The 18686-nt window shown below is 41.9% G+C and overlaps 1 protein-coding gene across 2 annotated transcripts; it reads right to left on the bottom strand.

Annotated features, from left to right (window-relative positions):
- Positions 1-1119: 1119 nt before the first annotated feature.
- Positions 1120-17869, bottom strand: brwd3 (bromodomain and WD repeat domain containing 3). 2 transcript variants are annotated; one of them, XM_083986760.1, is made up of 40 exons: positions 17726-17869; positions 17492-17550; positions 17349-17378; positions 17093-17152; positions 15808-15958; positions 15627-15725; positions 15336-15496; positions 14832-15053; positions 14519-14619; positions 14359-14429; positions 13898-13998; positions 13753-13793; positions 13538-13642; positions 13295-13445; positions 13061-13195; positions 12848-12976; positions 12496-12721; positions 12249-12389; positions 11946-12126; positions 11722-11815; positions 11457-11627; positions 11205-11278; positions 10928-11120; positions 10740-10850; positions 10542-10649; positions 9683-9807; positions 9508-9590; positions 9275-9386; positions 9009-9070; positions 8182-8337; positions 7964-8084; positions 6889-7014; positions 6724-6799; positions 6577-6627; positions 6321-6464; positions 6079-6231; positions 5804-5973; positions 5493-5581; positions 4141-4275; positions 1120-4034 (listed from the first exon to the last, which is right to left on the bottom strand). In XM_083986760.1, exons 1-40 carry the CDS (start codon positions 17757-17759, stop codon positions 3193-3195), a joined length of 5394 nt encoding a protein of 1797 aa, XP_083842886.1. In that variant the 5' UTR covers positions 17760-17869; the 3' UTR covers positions 1120-3192. The 2 variants fall into 2 exon arrangements, with proteins under 2 accessions (XP_083842886.1, XP_083842887.1); XM_083986761.1 differs by having other exon boundaries at positions 6577-6624.
- Between the last annotated feature and the right edge of the window lie 817 nt (positions 17870-18686).

Here is an 18686-nt window from a genome sequence, read left to right as displayed (position 1 = left end):
CAACAACCAGCCTTTTTTCTTATTCAAATTTCAAGTGGACTTTTAGTCCTGTCAGTGTTTGGTTTTTAGATTTGAGGACCTGCTGTTTTCAAGTATGGTTAATATTTCCTAACAAACAAAAAAGTACTAATTATACTTTATAATTTACATTTCATTTTAAACGAAACAAATTAGTAAGATTTAAAAGTTTGCTGGTGTTTCAAGCATTAAGTTAAATTGGATGGTCTCCCACACTACTGACATGTAGTTACTCTCAGGTACATGAGGACACAGAGACTTATTGAAAGTAAAAGCAAGTCCTGTTAAATCTTAAGTCTTAGCTTCCCTATCCTGTTTGGGCCATATATAATATACAGTATATATGTAATAGTATTTAGATGTCTGTTGTGAGCCCTGTGAAAGTTTTCTGCTTATTGCCCTATATGGATCATGTACTTTTCCTGTAGTATCATGTAGATTGTTGATTCTCAAATATCTGATGAAAAACATGAGTTTGACTTGCATTTAGAAATATATTTAGTCTTCACAATCCCAAAACTGACCACCACATGTATAATTTTGAAGAAGCAGAATTAAAACAACACGAACCTCATATTTCCCACCAAATCCAGAAAATGAACGTCAGCACATTCCTGTTCCCACCACTATAAAACTAGGCCTTTTTAGCCAACTGCTATCAGCAGCATTGGACAATCTAAAGTAATTAAGTGTGAATAGCCACGGCTTTGTCCCCTTTTGGATCCTTTTTACATTGACCCATTTTATTTATTGCGATCCTCCAGTGTCTCTGCAGTTTCTAGGTGTGGCAGAGCTCGGTGCGTCAAAGCTCATCCTTGTTTGTTCCTCATCTGACTCACTCTGGCTTCCAGTGCATTAATGCCGTTGCAAATGGCACAATCATGTTTATGACTGTCTATCACCACTGATGAACAGCCCCTGTATCCTGAACCTCCTGAATCTTTGGGGTGTGATGTTTATGACCCACCTTCTAAACACAACAGATGACTCAGTGTGCCCAACAAATTGAAAAATTCAGCAGCAAATACTTTTAAAGAGATTTTTTTTTTTATTAAAAAAAAACACATACAATCAAAACATTGTGTATAAAAGACAGTCACATAAGCTTATTCCACCTACAGTAGAATCTTACTGTTAAATTTGTCATCAACTACTCTGATGCTTCAATGCAAGACTAATAGCCATCTACTATATGAAAATAAGTTCCCAACACTCAATCCAAATCATTTCAAGATGCCAGTTAATGCTGCCACTTCCCGGTGCCGATTTGTGTGTTTTATCCGAGCACCTGGCGCCAAACAAACTCGTCAGCCTCCTCCCCCAAAAAACAACGAACCTCTTTCTCTTTCTCCTGTCGTTGACGACAGAGGCAGAGTGGCGAGGCGGTGTGTTTTGGATTAAAGCACCCAGTGTTGAGATGAGAATTTGTGACTCAGCGTTTCTGGTTTCTCCCTAAATGATTGACCAACCAACCACAGCCGAAGCTTTAAAGTAAACATTACTGGTGCAACTAAACGGGGATGCATCCATTTCAATGTAATTACACTATATCTCAGACACATGAACTGATCGGTCAGTAATCATGATTTTTAAAAAGTAGGCAGAAAATCTAGACAGTGATTCTGACACCAACTAAACACCTGATTGTATAATACCATTAAAAAAAAAAAGCCATAGTGTGTGCAGTCGATTCACCCAAAGCGAGAAATACATCAGTCTATAAATGGTTGGAAACCAGGGAAGGAAAAAAAAAAAATGGCACAACACACTCACAGAGGGCTGATCTGTGCTTCAGGCCAAAAGAAAACAAGGTTGAGAGATTTTCTCTCTGATATGACCCTCAGCGTCACCATACACAGGTTGAGAATTTGCAAGTTAGATCCTGTTTTATTTGGTGAAACTTAAAAAAAATATAAAAAATAAAATCATATTGAGTGTGCTGGCACAGTTGATAACATTTTTACACAAAAACGATGAGGTTTTCTCTCATTCTCTTTCTTTAATATCTTTATTATACTCAGCTGCCACGTGGAGTAGATAAATGTGCAAATATTTCCTTTTCCTCATCACTATCAATGTACGAAATAGTTAATGTAACCCAAGTATAATACAATGGAAAAATAAATATTTTTTTTGTGGAAGTGAGTTGGCCAGGGACCCTTTTTGCTTTTGCACATGCTGGGTGGAGAAGGTGCTGTGGAAGCAACCATGAATGGATGCCTGTCTGATCCAGCAGGGAGCACAACAGTACAAATACAAACAGGACACAGTGGCTTTTTTTTTTTTTTAACCCAAGAAAGAAAAAGATAAATCATTGTATAAAAAGCACCCGATGCTAAACTAAATAACTGAATCCATGAGCCAAAAACAAAAACAATCAAGACCAGTAATAGGAAGAAGGGAAAACATATAACATTCACAGGCCAAGGCCGTCGAGAGGGATATTACTATGGTGCTGTTTTCTACTGACCATAGTCACTGACTGCCTAGTATTGCTAGTCCCCGCACTACACCGCTCTCACCTCCAGCCACAGATAGAACAAAAATCTGAATTATTATGTGAGCTCTGAAAACTAAGGCTTGTGGTTGTGAACAAAGACCAAGTACCAAAAATGTTGACATCAGTGACCTTGAGTGATATTGTTTGTCTCTTGCTGTGGACTGGCGACCACTAGTGTGAGAGTTTTGCTGAATTACTTGCTGAGAAAAACAAAAAGAAAAACCCACAAATAAAACATATGAGCACCATTTTTTGGCATCTCTGCATCCTTCTTTGGTGACCAAGAGTAAGAAAAGTTGTGGGAGGGATGAAGAGGAGTAGATAGTGTTTAAGTATTGGACGTGAGACACACAGGACGAGGAGGAGGAGAGCAGTGCTGTGTCTTAAAGGCTCCTCCAGCGAGCAGTAAGGCCGAGGTGAGTAAGTCCAGTTGGAGAGGGTCAATGTTGAACAGTAGCTCTGTCCGCCAGGGATGAAAACTCCTTGGCAACATGTCGTGAGCACCAGCTATCAGCTTTGAGAGTCATAAGCAGTCTCAGATAAAAGGAAAAATCATTTATATATATATATATTTATATATAATATATACACACTTGTACAAAAAGAAAAAAAAAAAAAATCCCTGAAGTATTACTCACGTTTTGTGTTGAGGTTTGAAAAAATGGCCGACATTGTCAGTGACCCCAGCCCATGAGGTGGCTGACGCGGGCTTTCTCAGTCATGCGGCGTACCCGTCCTGAGCGGGACATGCCCAAGTTGAGGGGGTCCTCCTTCGACCCATGGCCGTCGTCCTCCGACTCGTCCCTGTACAGAACTGTCCTGCGGCCCTGGTTACGCGTGTTCACCCGCTGAGACTTGCACTTGCTGCCTCTGGGATTGCTGCCTGCTGCTGCTTCCTCCTCCTCCTCCTCCTCCTCTTCTTCCTCCCCCTCCTCCTCTTCCTCATCATTGTCCTCCGCCTCAGGTTCCTCCTCCTCCTCAGGCTCTTCCTCTTCCTCCTCAGGCTCCTCCTCCTCGTCCTCTTCTTGTCTTACATTCACCTGTTGCTGCTGCTGCTCCTCTTCTTCTTCTTCTTCTTCTTCATCCTCCTCCTCCTCCTCTTCTTCCTCTTCATTCTCTTCCTCTTCCTCCTCCTCCTCCTCCTCCTCCTCTTTGTCCTTCACCTGTACCGGCAGCTGAACTCGTGCTCTTTTAGGTCTCTGTGCCATGTCCTCTCCTCCTTTGTGTCTCCTTTTCCCTGAGGCTGCCACCTTACCTTTAGCCGACAGGCGCACCGACAGGCAGGGGGCTTTGCTGTAGTCGTGATCGCCCCCTTCCACGTACTTCTCCCCCTCGGAGTCGGAGCTGTCGCTGTCCGACGACGACGAGGAAGAGGATGACGAGGAGCTGGACGACGACGACTCTGACGAGGAGCTGTTGGATACAGACGCCGCCTCCCTGGTGTTGTCGGCCTGCGGCGCCTCTCGCCCGGGGCGCTGTCTGGAGCCGTTGCTGAGATGCAAATTACGCCGGCGCCCTGATGCAACACAAGAGGACGGTGACTCATTCCTGCGTCATAACTGTTAACCATGTCACATTTAAAAAATCAAAGGCGCTGATACGCTGCGATTAGAACTTCTTACCTGACTTCTTCACTGGAGTCGATTGGCTGCGGGTCATCCGGTGTGGTCCTTGGTGCCTGTCCTCGCTGCTCGTCCCTGAACTTGGGGAAGAAGGCTCCATGTCCTCTTCGTTTGCTACACTGCTGCTTTGTTGAGCTGAAGCAAAAAGCAAAAAGATTATTAATAATAATAATAATAATAATAATAATAATAATAATTATTATTATTATTATAACAATAATAATAATAACAATAATCAGAATTGTATTGACTTTAAGGGGGGATACAACAGGGGAATAGGGTAAAACTAACAGATATCACCATTAAACTTCCCAAGTTTATCACTTACATTAAGACAAATCTTTTTTGTATTGCAAGTTTTGTCAAATAACATATATAATAAGGCAATATCTGATGAAATATGTGCTAATTTGCATACATTTCCAGAACCGAAATCTGAACAATGGATTGAGGCCACTTTCAAAATTCTTGTTTTATTTTGTTGACATATTAGAGTCAGAAGTTTTTACAGAGGGGATTTTGGATATCTCTTTTTTATCACTCTGTAAATGAGAAAATACTGTCACCACCAGCCCTTAAAAAATCAAATTTTGCCATGTTTTTAGGAATAAAATGTTGTATAAATTAGGCTTTGAATGATATATCAACAATCCCCGCTGTAAAAAACCTTCAGAATATAGACAGGAATACAACTGGAAGGTTTGGTGTCTGTAAGCGCTGCTGAAGTGGAGATTTCGGGTTCAGAGTCTGAGGAAAAACTCAGTGTGTTTTTTTTTGAGAAAACAGCCTTTAAAGACTTGTACTGTAAAATTCCATGATTGTTAATGTAAATCGTACTTTTACGATTGGTTCCAGATACGGAGGAAATGACCATTTTTGGAGCCTACATCATTGTTCAGGAAAGACAAGGCTTTGCAATGATACCTGACATGACATGTGTCAGACAACAGGCACAGCACTAGTATGTTAACTTCTGGTGAATTTAGGAGAAATCTACTGGCGAAAGAGACAAAATGAAGTAAAAATAAAAACCTTAATGTGAATTTTCTACCATTTCTTTTGACTTTTCTGAAAGAATACATGTCAAGGAAGAAAAATAGCCCAAAATCTCAAAGTTGATAAGTGCATGAAAAAACTGTTTTTGCCTGTAGTCTCGCTTTAAAGTAATAACGGATCTATCAGCGTTAAAATCAGCTTTTGCTGATTCCGTGGAAGAACTGGTGCAATTTTTTAGAAAGTAATGAGATTACTCTTCTTCTTGGATAACTACAAGAAGATAAATTGTTTTTTCTTCTCCTGGAAACAGTTTACAGCAAGACTGAACAGCAGCTGTGCAACACGATATGTCTTACCCTGATATGATCTCTGAGAGCGACTCTTCGTTGAGGTCTGGGATTTTTTTGGCTTCGACACCTTCCCTGACTTGTGCTTCCCTTTAGGGCTGTACATCAGGAAAACACACAGAGGAGGCAACATGTCAGAATGATTATCTACAGTATATGATGATCTAAGGCGTTGAAATGCCTTTGTAGAGCAGCACTAGGACGTAGCTATTACATTAAGTACAAGAAACGAGAACAGCACATTTGAGATAGTGGGAATGAAAAGGCTAATTTGATAATGAGGAGTGTCGAGTGACAGATTCGTGGATGAGACTCGGTACCTTGGGGATGGACTGACAGGCGGGGAACTTCCTCCATTGTGCAACCTGTTCCTGTAGCTGAGCCTCTGACGAGTCCGACGCTCGTTCTGAAGGGCAGACTTGTAGTCGGAGATGACGGAGATGATGTTTTTCTCAAAGAAAGCCGACAAGCTGAGGGTCATGGTGTAGATCTAGACATGAAGAGAAAAGGCTAGAATGAAACCACTGGACCATTTATTCCCCCCCAGACTTTCTGCAGCTTTATCAAAATAACGTTTTTTAACCAGATGCTTCACCTGTGATTTCTTGTTGGGTGTGTACGCTTTAGAGTTGCTGAAAATGAGGCGGACGTCTTTGGCAAACTCCACAGGGTTTTCGTAATTCCCTGCGATCAGTGTTTCTGACACTGTGCCCAGATCCATGGGAGTGTCGATGATGTCCCGATAGTCCTGAACAAAAAACACTTTAATGTTACCATCTCCGTTAAATCCATTTCAAAACACATTAAATGTTTCCTGACATCGGTGGATTGTTTTACCGGATACTCGAAGAGATCCACTGGCTGTCTGAACGGCTCTGAATCCCGGGAATCTATCATGCGACGCACCAGCTCCCGACATTGACCTCTCCACACTCTCACATCCAAAGCCACACCGCGCTTGTTTGAATTCGAGTTGGTCCCCTGGCAGAGAGAAAATGATATAATCTAAGACTGACGCCAGTGCAGATCATTTCAAGTATGTGAGGCTCTGAAATCGACTGTTGTGATAAACCAAACTCATTTTATTTCTTACCCGATGTCCTGTAGACGTCCCTGGAGTGTCAGAGTCGATGTCCAGGTCCTGCTGAGGAACAGATACGGGCACTGGTGGTTATTTTGAGTCAAAACAATAACAGAAAGAAAGAGCAGGCACTATAATATTAAAAAATATATATATTACCTCAGCTTCTCCTCCACTGCTGACCTCACACCTCAGTCTGTGATACAGGTCTAAGATGTCTGTGCAGCTCTGGTCCCTAAAGGCGACAGGATTATAAGTCACATGTGTGGGAGTTTGGATCACTGTTGTTTTTTTTCCAAAAGAGTAACTTCCAGATTCTCTTACCCGATGTAGTGCAGGAGAACGTCAGTCACCACCTTGGCCGCTGCTACAATGGGGCTCTGGGGTTCGTTGAAAGTGCGGGCATTGTGTTCAATGTAACGCACCTCCCACATTAATGCAGAGATCCGCCTGCAGCAGAGAAAAACATCAGCACTTGAACATCAGGACTTGTGGGTACACGAGGAAAAACTTGTGTCTGGGTGAGGGGGGGCTGCCTGTTGCTCAGGCCCCCCACCCATAAGCATGCTTTGCTTTTCTGGGGTTTTCTTTCATGTACAACTGTTTGTCAAAAGTATTCTTGACGTATTATTTTTCTCCTAGTACATGAATAAAATTCTGAAATCTGTATGATTCTCACAAGAACAGTACCGAGGTAAACCTTGGATGAACTACTGTGCATTTCTTCTCTTCAATTCTTTTATCTCAGATTTTCAACAAGATTGTCAACATCGTGAATCTATTTCACTGTACAATGTACGTAACTATAGAGCTTTGGTCCAGCACTAAAAAGCTGAACAAAAGCATAACTTCTCTCAAGTATTATAATAGAGTTATAATGCTCTATAATGTGTTATGCTTATCATTATAAAGCCTTATGATAATTTTTGAGTGTTTATAATGATAGTTATACACGTTTATAAGCATACTATAACTATATTTATAATGTATTATCGATGTGGGTATTGTCAGCGAGTTACTAACAATTATAACAAATTATAATACCTGACCTTATAAGTCATGATAAAATGCTTTATAGTGTGTTATGATTATTGTTATAAGGCATTATGATCACTTATGAGTGTTTATAACTATAGTTATAGTTATACAGTGTTATAACTGCATTATAAGTCATTATAATAATGCGTTGTAGAGACAGGCGTCAACTAAAGTGTTACCTTTTAATTTTATTTGGTTTTAACTACAGCTTTATTGTTTAGCCTCATAACTGATCCACTGCTGCTTTCTCATATATTTATCTGACAGGCCGTTCAGACATGTTGTAATTCTTGGCCCAAGATTTGCCTCAAGTTAATTTTGTTTTTCTTCTTGGTAGAAAAAAAAAAGGGTTGAGCTGCACCTGTAGAAGCGGTTCTCCAGTCGTTTGTGGATGGTGCTGAGGTCAGTGGGGTAAGCCACCGCAGTGCAGTACAGAGGGTAGTCCCGCAGGTTGACGGGTAATGCAAATGCCTTGGCTACATCTGCGGGCAAACAGAGATAAGGTCAAACTCTGCAACCGTGAACAAGGTCAAGACTTCCCCGAACCGTAACTGCTGTCGAGCCCTTTTGGTGGCGTACCTAGTGTAAGCAGATGCTCGATGCCGTGGATGACTCTCTCACAGTCTTCATCCCGTGTGTGAGCCCCCCACTCTCCTTCCTGGGGTGTGTACAGCAGAGCTATCAGCTCCTCCTCTGCCACTTCGACCCCGTCACCGACCTGCTCTGGCAGCGCAGCTGTTGGGGGTGGGGCGGCACAATACGCGTCAGAAAATGAAACAGTATTTAGTTGATTGCTCGACACTTACACAAAGAAGAAACTACAGTGAATTAGAAACAATTGTCGGCTGCACAATTGTGATAAAATACCTTTAAGAGTACCTGGTAGGTTCTATTTTATTTCATACGTTATTCTGATTCTCACAATGCTTACTGGAATAAAAGAGAACAAATCTGCATTGATCCTGTGCATGAGATTGACAGCCAAGTAGATTATAATATGAATGGCCGACATGGCTGTATAATTATGTCACAAAAGGAAAGAAAGTTATTTGAAGAGGAACAGCTGGTGGTTTCACATCCTGTGGTCGGGTCTCAAGTTCAACTATGTACCGTTATTATACACAGTCACTAATCTTTTTGACTTTTTGACATTTAAGTGCTCTGTAAAGTGACAGAGTGAACTGATATTTGTGAAACTTTGTTTATGATTCTGTTTTGTAAATGTGGGGGATTTAAAATGGACTTCAATTGCATTGTACTTTAAATACATTTTATGAGGTTCCTTTTCTTTTTCTCCATTATATTGTAAATTGAATGATTCAATAAAAATAAAGTTAAAAAAAAAAAAAAAACATTTTATGAGGAAATCAAAATCAAAACTACTTTCTGATATTATTCCTACTGACCTTCCTCAGGAATAGGCTCCATGTCCCAGGGACTCAGCCTCTCCCGCTCGCCATTATCCCACCTGATCAAGGAAAAAAAGAAGAGAAAAGTATTAGATAATTGCTCTGTGTGTGAGATTACAATCACTTATCTCATACAACTTTAATGAAAAGTGACATTGGGTCAGCAAAGACGAACATGATATGAACAGAAAGCAGTGCTGATTCATTATGTCGGAGTAAAGAGCTGCTCCTAAAGCCACATCGCTGCAGGCGTGGAGACGTACTTTACTGCATAGCACTGAAACAGGCTGTCTGGATACTCCAGCTGCAGAGGCTCCTGGTCCTCCACTAAGCCGAACCACCAGGCGTCGTCAATGATGCTGCGGAACCTCATACCTGTACACGGGTGGGGGTGGGGGTCAAACATATGTGAATGACAGGACACTGCTTACAACAATGTTAATAAACCAACGTGGTGAACACTTTGCTTTAAAAGAGAGCGGAGGACCTGACTGACCTGGTTGCCAGTTGTGCTCTTTAGCCTCGTTGTAAAACTGCTGCAGTACCAGAAAATCTATGACATCAGGCATGTCGTGGTACCTTGGGGGGTGTGAGGGAATGAAGCAGTAGTTCAGTACACGTCCGAAACATTTCTGTTTTAATCTTGTATTTACTGAAAATAAAACACTCACTTTAAAGAGAAAGACTCGTTGGTCATCTTCCCTGAGACTGGGTCCAAGAACGCCAGTTTTAGGCAGCAGAGGGTGGGAGGTCCCACTTCATACTTGATTCCAACCACTTTTACAGATTCCTGGTCCTGAAAGGAAAGAGGCGAAAAAGGTGAAAAAGTGTAAGACTTAAAGACATAGTTCAACATTTTGGCAAATTGGCCGAGTGCCACGCTATGAGATAATAACGGAACGTTACTAGACCCTAACGTTCCGTTATTATCTCATAGCGTGGTGAATGTGCAGGTCACAATTTGTCCACGAGAGCGTTTTGGAGTTGTTGGATTGTGTATTTGATGAGTTTGATGAGAGAAACCAAGAAATCCCATTAGCCTCCGTAGCGTAGCTCTGAGCAGCTCGCGGCTCTGCTCCGCTGTTCTAAAAATAGCTTGCACCGACAATTATGGGTAACGAACCTACTGCTATGACTATAGGGATTATGACAATGGGTCAATTTGCCAAAATGTTGAACTATCCCTTTAAGATCAAAGAACAAAAGCTTCTCAGAAGGAAAAATTAAGGCTGCACAGAGGTTTGTAGAATTAGTAGTTCATGGAGACAGAGTCCGATGATGAGGGTGATTAGCGGTGGCATTCTGCAACACTAATGTGACTTCAGTTTCAAGATTTTTGCATCCTTTGCGCTCTGAAAGTTGTTTTCATTCATAAAACCGTAGTGACACTGTGGTTGAATGACTCTGAGGTGGGAAACTGATATTTTTTCACTCATGGCACACTGCAGTGGAAAGTGGGCGTCATTCATCAGTGCCAGTTTCTTCTGACAGAGGCTTGGACTCGAGGGTTAAAATAAATCTGTGGCTCACCCTGAGGTTGAGTCTGTTCCACGGCTGTTTCTGAGGATTGATGGTGTAGGCCTTGGCCCTGCGCACAGCTCGTACGTAGGCCTGATGCCCCTGCTTGAAGTAGATGAGCTGCAGCGGGGGAAAAAAAAAGACGGATGATTAAAATCGAAGTAATGAGATGTACGTTTACATTTTGGTGTTTGGAGTAGTGGCCTGTACCTCATCTCCCATCTGTGGAACAAAAGGAGAGCGGCGAGGAATGGTCTCCATGATCCATGACGGTGGCTGCCACTCTTCTGCATCGAGTCCAGCCAGAGACGATGGGGGTTTCTGAGTGGACACAGTTGGTTAGCGCTCGGGCTACGACAGGATAGCATTTAAAACCTGGAGCACACATGTGAGCTCACCTGTTTGGTCTCCTTGGGCTTCTTTTTCTTCTCACTTTCTTTCTTCCTGGCCTCCTTCGCCTTGTCATCGCCCTCTTCCTCCTCGGAGCTGCTGTAACCCGGACGCTGTACGGGTCTCCTGGTTGTTCGCTTTGGCGGCTGGAGGTTGATCCCAGCATCCGCTGTCCAATCAGAGTACTCACTGGAGGAGTCACTGAGAATGAAAGAGGGGTTTTGTTAGGTGTTGGGTGACTGTGGCCTCGTCTTGAAAACACTGCACCATCAAAACGATGTTTACCTGGAGCTGCTTTCACTCTGCCACCGAGCTTCGCCATCGGACGAGGCGTCGCTTTGCTCCACCTGCTCTGCTGCCTGTCGACAGAAAACACCTTTGCTTGTTTCTGGTTTTCCCTTACACGTTTTTAGCAAATGTTACGGTCAGTTTTTGTGATTTAACTTATTCATCATTTCTGTCATTACATTTTTAAGAGCTACCAAAAATGTTAATCAATGTATCTAATATATGTTAGAGGAGAAAGACGGGACATACATCTCCATCACTGTCAGAGTCTCCTTGAGCGTCTGAGTTGCGTCGGGTACTGGAGTTTCGACTCCTGGCCCTGGGGCGGCGGACTTGAGCTGAGCGCGTTTGATAGGCGTGGCGCTGCTGCTTTTTCTTGGTCGGCCTCAGGGATCGAAGGCGCGTGGTCAGTGGGTCGTTCTACAGAGTGAGGAGAGGAGAGCAAGAATGAATTAACACACACAGCATTTCTGATTCAGGGAAAGCAACTTTAAAGTGAAGCCTTGCAGCAGACCTTCAGTGTACAGGCTACCGGTTTCTTCCTCCTCTCCGAGTTGTATAGAGAGCACTCCATGTCGCCTTTGGCTCGTCTGCTCTGCTCCGATGTTCTAATGACGAAAAAAAAGAAAGAAAAAACTTTCATCATCGAATGTTATTTAAAAAACAAGTATATACACAACATATTAATTCGCTCTGTGGTGTCTTTAAACCTAATCAAAATCCCTCCATGGATCTCACCTGAATATCCCATGTGGCACTTCATTGACCACCACCCTGCGGCTCCAGGCCAGCAGGTCCCTCTCAGTAGCCACTTGACTGCGCAGGGCGTTATGCTGCATCTGCCACACCCCGGCCACCTGCCCACTTCTGGGTGGTTCATCAGTAGGAGACGACGCCATGGCCTCTGCTGCATCATCAGCTATGAGTGAAAGGAAATTTGCTCTTTATGACAATACGTTTCTTGAAAAGTGTTTAGATTTTGACAGCGAGTAAATCTAAAATTTTATAAAAATGCATAATTTAAGGCACAGTGAAACATACCCTCAGCCTCTTCAGGCGGCTCATCTACGTTCTGACGCTCATCCTGCTCGTTCTGTAACTGTCTGATGAGATTGTCCAAGATGCTTTCTCCGTTCTCACCTGTTTGCTGGCCAAGTACCTGCTCAACCAACTCTCCGTCACCTTAAAAACACACAAAAGCAGGCAGGCGTTGGGTGTCAAACTCTGCCGGTGCAAATATAAACTAGCATTCTGAGTGGTAGACATGATAAGAGAACGGTTTTCTTACTGTTAGCCATGTATCCTAGCTGGGGTATTAGCTGATCATCTTTGCAGTTTTCCCTTCCTGGCACCAGACGCTGGTAGTGGGACGGGTGAGGATTCCCGTCGATATCCACCAGGAAGGGTGGAGGCATGAGGTGAGGGGCCTGCTGCGTTTGCTCATCCAGGACGTAGTTATTAGAATCCCGAATGAGAGGTCGATAGTCCGTGTGAAAGAACATCTGGTCAGGAATCTAGAGGGGATCAACAGTTAAATTGTGTTTTTAAGTCCTAACACAGCAAACTAAATCTATTGATTCTGTATGTTGTGCCTTAAAAAAAGAGGATTTTGTGTAGTATATGTATCAGTGCACAGTTACCTTCTCATATGGTCTGCTGCAGCCGAAGCCAAAGATGAGCAAATGACCGTGTGAGTCTGTGCAGGCAAAATACTGCCCGTCCGCTGAGAACTTGAGGTCAAAAATAGCACCGTGGCCTTGCCCTTCAATCTGGAAACAAATATTTCAATTTAAGCTCTGGGACAGTGTAAAGAAACATGACTGCCGAGTGGTTCGCATTGTCGATTCAATTACCATGTTGAAGAAGTTGCGGATCTTGACTCCTTTGGACAGGTCCCAGATGTAGATGTTGCCGTCGTGGCCAGCAGACAGCATGATACGGGAGTCGAACGGGTGGGCTTCCATCACAAACACCTCATCATCGTGACCCTTGAACAGAAAGCACAAACATCAAGTGTGATCGGTTTGTCGAGAGCAGCCGTTTTATTTCGTTTTGTTCCCTGAAGGAGCTGCACTTCAGCCACTCACAGATAAAACATGCAGCAGCTGTCCGGAGGCTGTGCTCCACACTTTGAGCAGGTAGTTCGACACTGCAGTGATGACTGTGCTGTCTGCGCGGTCCCAGGCCACCATGGTCACCACCAGCTTGGTTTTGTCATCCCCATTAGCAGCAGCACTCCTGTAGAAAAGTTTCCAATCAGATCCAATACACAGGCTATTTTATAGAGACATTAACAGAACCGGGTAACTCTGCATCTATAACTCTCTTACCCAGGAAGCCTGGCAGCCATGTCTAAAGAGACGCTCTTCCACTCTTGTTGCTGGTAATGCCAGATCCTGGCTGTGCCGTCACGACTGCCACTCACAAACCTTAAGCTGTACATACACATACAAATATAGATACACATTCATTTCCAGAGGCTCCAAAATTACAAAAAAAAAAGAAAAAGGGGGGATAGAAGTCCTTCCATCTCTCTCCCACTCACCTGTCACTGTTATTGCTAAACTGGACGACGACAACCTTATCCTACAAACAGAGGAAGATGATTAAGTGATTAAGATTATTTTTTTCAATTAGGTTTTAAATACAAAATGATGGATTTAGTGGAGGTACTGTGTTTTGTTTCTTACAGTGTGAGCGTCCATCTCAGAGACTTTCATGGGAGGTTCAGCGCCAAGGTAATAGACTCTGATCATGTGATCAGTGCTGCCGGTAGCCATGAACATACCACCTATTAACAGTAAACACAGAAGAAAATCATCATCATAAGTGTCATTAACACATTTAGTCTACAAGAACATACATATACTGTATATAAATAAATAAATAACCTGCTCTTCCCTCTACAGAATTTGCTGATTATATCTGCCCAGGGAACTGTATAACACTACCAAAACATTTCCTGTTTTTGTTGTTGTTTCTAAGTAACAATGTTCCCAGAACATCTGTAAGAACAACTTCCAGTGCTTAACATAAACAGTAAACAATGCCTATGTCAGCAGTTGTCCTGTTCCATCTGCTGTGTACAGAAACTATCCATCGTTACCACTTCTCTTTAGAAAATGTTATGTAGGCAGGGAGATACACTTACCACTGCTGAAAGAGGAAGTGGAGACCTGTACCCCTGGACGAGATCGCTCCACAAACTTGACAGGTTGATCGCTGAACAGACAGAAGAGTTTGCGGTTATTTAAAGAATATTACATAAGGAAATAAATAAAAAATTTACAAGAGAAGTCACAGACACTTACTTGAATTTCATGCTGAGTGAATGCCACTTCCAGAAACACACCATGCCGTCTGCACCTGTGGAGGCGAGGTACCGTGTCGTCCCTTTGACAGCAGGACAAAACTAACGGGACAGAAAGTCACTGTTGCTTAGTCATGGACAAAGACGGTCAAGAATATAACATAAAATAAATAGTAAATACTGTGGGACCTTACATGAAATTATGTTGCTTCCAATAACCTGGATTATTTTTTAACTTTAACTGTAATTTAAGTTGCTTTAAGAACACTTTAAAATGTATAATCCAGGATATTACATCTTAATTCAAGTCTCACCTGTATGGATGTGATTGAGGCTGCATGTGCTTGCAGGACAATGATGGGTGCACAGGTACGTAGGCACCACACTCTGATGACTTTATCACAGCTGGCCGAAGCGATGAGCGTATTCTCGTGATTGACGGCCATGTCACAGATCTCTGCTGAGTGGCCGCGGAGTGTTGCCAGGAGCCGGCCATCATCTGTGGCCCAGATCTTCACCAGGCAGTCATCTGAACCCTGGAAAACACAAGACAATGGAAACAAATAAATGACAAAAGATCACGCTGTTGATCGAAACGTTGTTTGTTTTGATAATAAAAGTCTGAAACGGAGTACTGGCTCTAAGTCTCTCTACTTTTAAAATGAGACCGCTATTCTGCATAAGGAAGCATTTATTTACTTACTTCAACCCTCATAAAAAAAAACACACACACAGGTTCATGTATTGCAGCATTTCAATACTTTGAATAGGTGAAAGCATAATTAGTGAGATACACTGTTTAAAAACTCATCACTCACCGTAAATATCCGACGACCAGTGCGGTCAAATGCTACACAGTAGACTGAGGAAAGATGGCCAAGGATACGTTTGTGTATCTTCATGTGTTGGTAAGAGGAAGACGGTAGGACCTGGCCAAAACGAGCTGTGCCTGTGGCCTGGCGTGCGCCCATGATGGACACTTGATATAAATAGACACGTGAAGGATTAGTAAGGACAGATAAGACTCATATCGCAGCTTTAATGTGATGTTAATCTAATGGGCTTTGAATTCTGTTAATGATCATTAAAAAAAAAAAAGTTTCACACACCAACACTGGGAACATTTCCATTGTTGACTGGGGGTTCTGGTGGACGCCCTCGGTGGAGTGCAGCAACAGCTGAGCCACTGCATACTTTGTGGCTACAACCTAAGTAACACAGGTAGCAGGTTAAACAACTTTGTTAAAAACGGCAAGAAAAGGACAAATGAACGCGAGGAAAAATGCTCACTTTTGGTGGTACGAAGCAATGACTGTTTTCCCAGCCCCAATAGTGTTTGGACTCCAGGAACACTAGGTGGTATCTCCTTCTCTATAAGTGGACCTATCCGCTGACAAACACGGAGCAGATAGTCCGCAGGAATGTGCTGGTTCAAATTCACCTACAGGAACAATAACAAATAGTGTTATTACCTTTGTTACATTATTACAATCACAAATGATTACAAAAAAATATCAAGCAATAGAAGTGGGATTTCGAGGCAGATACCAAAAGATATTTTCAGAGATTTAAAACGGACTGTGTTTGTTGTTTTTTCTATAAAATGGCACGATAAAAGCAAGCCTTTAAATGACAGTCCCTTAATTCTGTGTTTAGGAACAGTGGCCATGGTGTGCACAGCAACAATTTACACTTTAAAGACTTGGTGCTACTCTATAGTGAACTAACAATGTATTGGAGACATGCTATGGATGACCAAATATATCTTCTGCCTTTCTGCCCAGCAAATCTTTGCCATTCATCTATACTCTATTGAACATTTTATAATTTAGTCACATTTGTATTTCCCTTTAGGGAACTTTTAGGGTAATTTGAGTTGAAGCAAAATACAATTTAACTCCAACAATGTTTTCATGTGATTAAGTCTTGCAAGACACTGCAACAAACCCTCTGTAATTAAAGATAGTCATTATATAACTGAGTTTTAATCTTTACAACACATGTAAACTTATTTTAGAAAATTCAAACAGCCGTGGATGATTATACAAGCATGTTACCATAAAATACTTTTTTTTAAAATTCAATCTCGTACATTTTTATGCTTTATTTCCTTATAACTGCAGTATACAGCGTGGTGTTGAGATGCAGCGAGTTGAAAAACAATCCCCAGAGAGGGGGAGGGGCCTGGAAAGAAAGGGAAGCCCAGAGACGCTCTCAGCCAATAAAAACCGTCCCTGAGTGTTCGCTCGAAACCAGAATTGTGATTTCATTGGCTGCAACAAATGACTGGCAGCTCTCTGGATGCTGCTCAGCCTATCACCATCCACCCTCGTCTCCTTTTCCGCCTGCTAGCTCACACAATAGCCAACCCTGAATATACTTATTTATCAACAGGCCTGCACTAATACAAATGTTTTAATATCTTTTATTAAAAATAAAAAATAATGCCGCATTGTCTGTTCGGCATATTTAATCGAGTTAACCACACAATCATTTGCTGAAATGTAATTCGATTAAAATACGAAATTGAGCGCCTCGTTTCACTAAAAAGTTAATTTTGACAATTCACACTCACCCAATCTTGAAAGGTCCGTTTGTATTTCTGCCCGTCCCAACTCCGTCGCTGAGGGACCAACTAAAGTTAAAAGATAAAAAAAATATTTAAGAGATAAGCACCGACTGCCGCTTTCGTCCCGGCTCGATAACACGCTCCTTTTTTATCGGAACACCAACCAAATAGAAAAAAAAAATATCCCCCAAAAGCGGGCAAATAGGAAGTAACACGGAAACCAGATATGAGAATAAAGACAGAAAGGTGCAGCTGAAGTTACCTCATACTCCTCCAGCTCCTCGACCAGGATCTAACAACACAGAGGGGACACGGTTAGCATTAGCTGCTAGCAACAGCTCTTTATTATTTAAGACGATATTTAAGCCGGCATGAGTGGATATTTCGCTTTTTGAATCGTGTTACCTGTGCTGATTTTTTACAGGGCCCAGCCTGCAGAAATCTGGCAATGAGGTAATACAGCTCTGAAAAGAAATAAAGAGGTGGTGTATTAGCTCGGTGTTCAGTACTGGGACTATTGAGCCGAGCTAACGGTAGCTAGCGCTGCTCGCTAGCTGATACCAACAACTGAAAACTGTTTAGTTGCTAAATGTTTTTTTTTTTTTTTTTTCGCAAGTCAATATTGTCATCGGCACTCACCAGCTTCGGTCTGTGAACACTGTTCTCTTGCCATCACTTGATAAGACAGGCGACATTAAGACAAACTGATATTTTAGCTTGCGCGTTAGCCGCCGGCTGGCTAACACTAGCTTAGATGTGTGTAGCTAAAACAGGCTAAGTGAGTGGCCTCCTCCTTTTCTCTCAAGTTGTTCCCAGAGTCCAGACCACCTGGTGCTTTGTGTCAGCGCCCTCCAGCGAAGCAACGCGGGATCGACTGGACGGGTTGTTTGTTTTCTTTGTCAAAAAATTAGATTCAAGATTCGAGATGTTTATTGTCTTATACATACACAGAGATTAAAAAGAAAGAAAGAAACAAACATGCAATGCAATTTTTACTTGCTTGTCTCCCTTCTCATTACAAAAGATAGTAAAGAATAGGGTAAGAAATAAATAGAAGAGACTAAAAAACTACAAAAGAAAAAAGAACAATCTCTTCAACAATCACAAACCTGAAATGTGCATAATGTGCATGAGTGCCTGAATGTCTGAGAATGTGTAAAATAATAAATAATATGGTATGATAAAAAGGACAAGGGGTAGGATCACATAAGTTAAAAAAAAATACCCCCCCCCTTTCCTATTGCTTTTTGAGCTTTTTGAGCTGTTGATGAATATAATGAATTCATTTTATTTGTTTTCTATTAAATTAATAAATACATATTCACACATTAGACTGTATAGCAAACAATTCAAGACAAAATTGTGATATATTTTCTGCATTATTTAACAGTTACATACAATTACATACAAATTTATTGTCTTTGTTTTTAGACTGTTAAAGAGCTAAAAAGCAAAAATTATTATTATTTTAACAGGGACAGTGCGCAGCTATCGGCTGTATCAGAATTAACTCGAGCTAAATTTCATCTGGGGTCCCTGGGCAGGAAACAGCATCTTTAATGACAACAACAATAAAATCATCTTTGGATTTATACCATAG

Source organism: Trachurus trachurus (genome assembly GCF_905171665.1).
Source record: "Trachurus trachurus genome assembly, chromosome: 14".
Classification (NCBI taxonomy): Eukaryota; Metazoa; Chordata; class Actinopteri; order Carangiformes; family Carangidae; genus Trachurus; species Trachurus trachurus.
The sequence above is the reverse complement of the archived record's forward strand: the minus strand, read 5'-3'. Positions and strand labels throughout refer to the sequence as shown.